The 1,265-nt window shown below is 39.0% G+C and overlaps 1 protein-coding gene across 1 annotated transcript in view; it reads left to right on the top strand.

Moving 5' to 3' along the window:
• The window catches only part of LOC107579882 (protein strawberry notch homolog 1-like), a gene marked incomplete at both ends in the record, with an annotated part of 2,286 nt that extends 1,208 nt beyond the window's left edge, over positions 1-1,078 (top strand). The window contains 2 exons of the mRNA XM_016265670.1: positions 670-746; positions 868-1,078. Of these exons, the coding sequence (XP_016121156.1) occupies positions 670-746; positions 868-1,078 (288 nt within the window). The remainder of the gene's footprint in view (positions 1-669; positions 747-867) is intronic.
• Positions 1,079-1,265: the final 187 nt, after the last annotated feature.

Here is a 1,265-nt window from a genome sequence, read left to right as displayed (position 1 = left end):
CAATAGTGTGTAGACATTGTACATAATCTACCAATTGTGCTGTGGATCTACAGAGAACGCTGTACATATAATGCATGAGGACCTCAGAAAGACCTTCAATATGAAAACAGACAAAACCCAGATATTTTAGGCAATGTAGAAATCCTGGCCAGGACATGTCCGGGGAAAAAATGAAGACATATGGCTACGCTAGCTATTGTGTCATTTGATACAAGCAGCTTGTTCTAGCTAGTCTCACGGTGAAACGGCACCTTAAAAAAAATCCCAAAATCAAAACCTGCTTTTATGTCAGCTACTTTGAGATCAGACATTGGCTCAACGTGCTGTGTGAGAGCAGCAGTTTTACTCCAATTGCAGACTCCTCTGCAGAGATCATGATCACAACATCATAAATTTGATCTTCAAATGTTTTACACCAGCATTGCATTTGCCACGTGACATTCAGGCTTCATAGCTGCATGTCTGAAGTCCTAAAACATCTGTATCGCTATAACGAGGGTCATGTTATCATGCAGTTTAAACCAATTATGTCAACATCCAAAATCAAAAATTTGCTGTCTCGTTTGGTGCTTGGTGAATGTTAATTCTAGATCCTGTTGGCATCCTGCACACTCTTTCATGTAATTTCTTCAGCTCGTACAGTCTCTAATCCTTCTCATCTCAAAATAGGTCCTCTCTGATGATGCCAAGCAGCACTGGATTGATCAGTACAACTCCTCGGCTAACGTCTGCTCGCACGCGTACTGGTAGGTGCTTCTTTTAAGTTATTTCAGAAGTGAAAATAGAAACAAACATGGAGTTTCACTTTTGATTTGCACATTGTAAAGTCTGAAAATGTTGTCATGAGGAACACTCTTTTTTTGACAGGCGAGGGAACTGTAAGAAAGTGTCGGTGGGGCTACAGTGTGATATCGGGCTGCGGTGCAGGACGTACTACGTCCTCTGTGGCTCCGTCCTCAGTGTGTGGACCAAAGTGGAGGGCGTACTGGCTTCAGTCAGCGGAGCCAACGTGAAGATACAGATTGTGCGTTTGAGAACAGAGGACGGGCAGAGAATTGTTGGTATGTTGTCAAACAAATACATTATTATTGAACAAAAAAGACTTTTTCATTTTCATTTGATTTAAAACTTTAAAGGATTAATTAAATTGTTAATGTTGATTATGCCTTCATTTGATTACAACCATTTAAATATTACATTTGTATTATTTGTATTAAATCATAAATCCAGAAAAATGAAAATGCATAACTTTTTTTTTTTTTTTT

Source organism: Sinocyclocheilus grahami, unplaced genomic scaffold, assembly GCF_001515645.1.
Source record: "Sinocyclocheilus grahami isolate Dianchi unplaced genomic scaffold, SAMN03320097.WGS_v1.1 scaffold21134.1, whole genome shotgun sequence".
Taxonomy (NCBI): domain Eukaryota; kingdom Metazoa; phylum Chordata; class Actinopteri; order Cypriniformes; family Cyprinidae; genus Sinocyclocheilus; species Sinocyclocheilus grahami.
The sequence above is the reverse complement of the archived record's forward strand: the minus strand, read 5'-3'. Positions and strand labels throughout refer to the sequence as shown.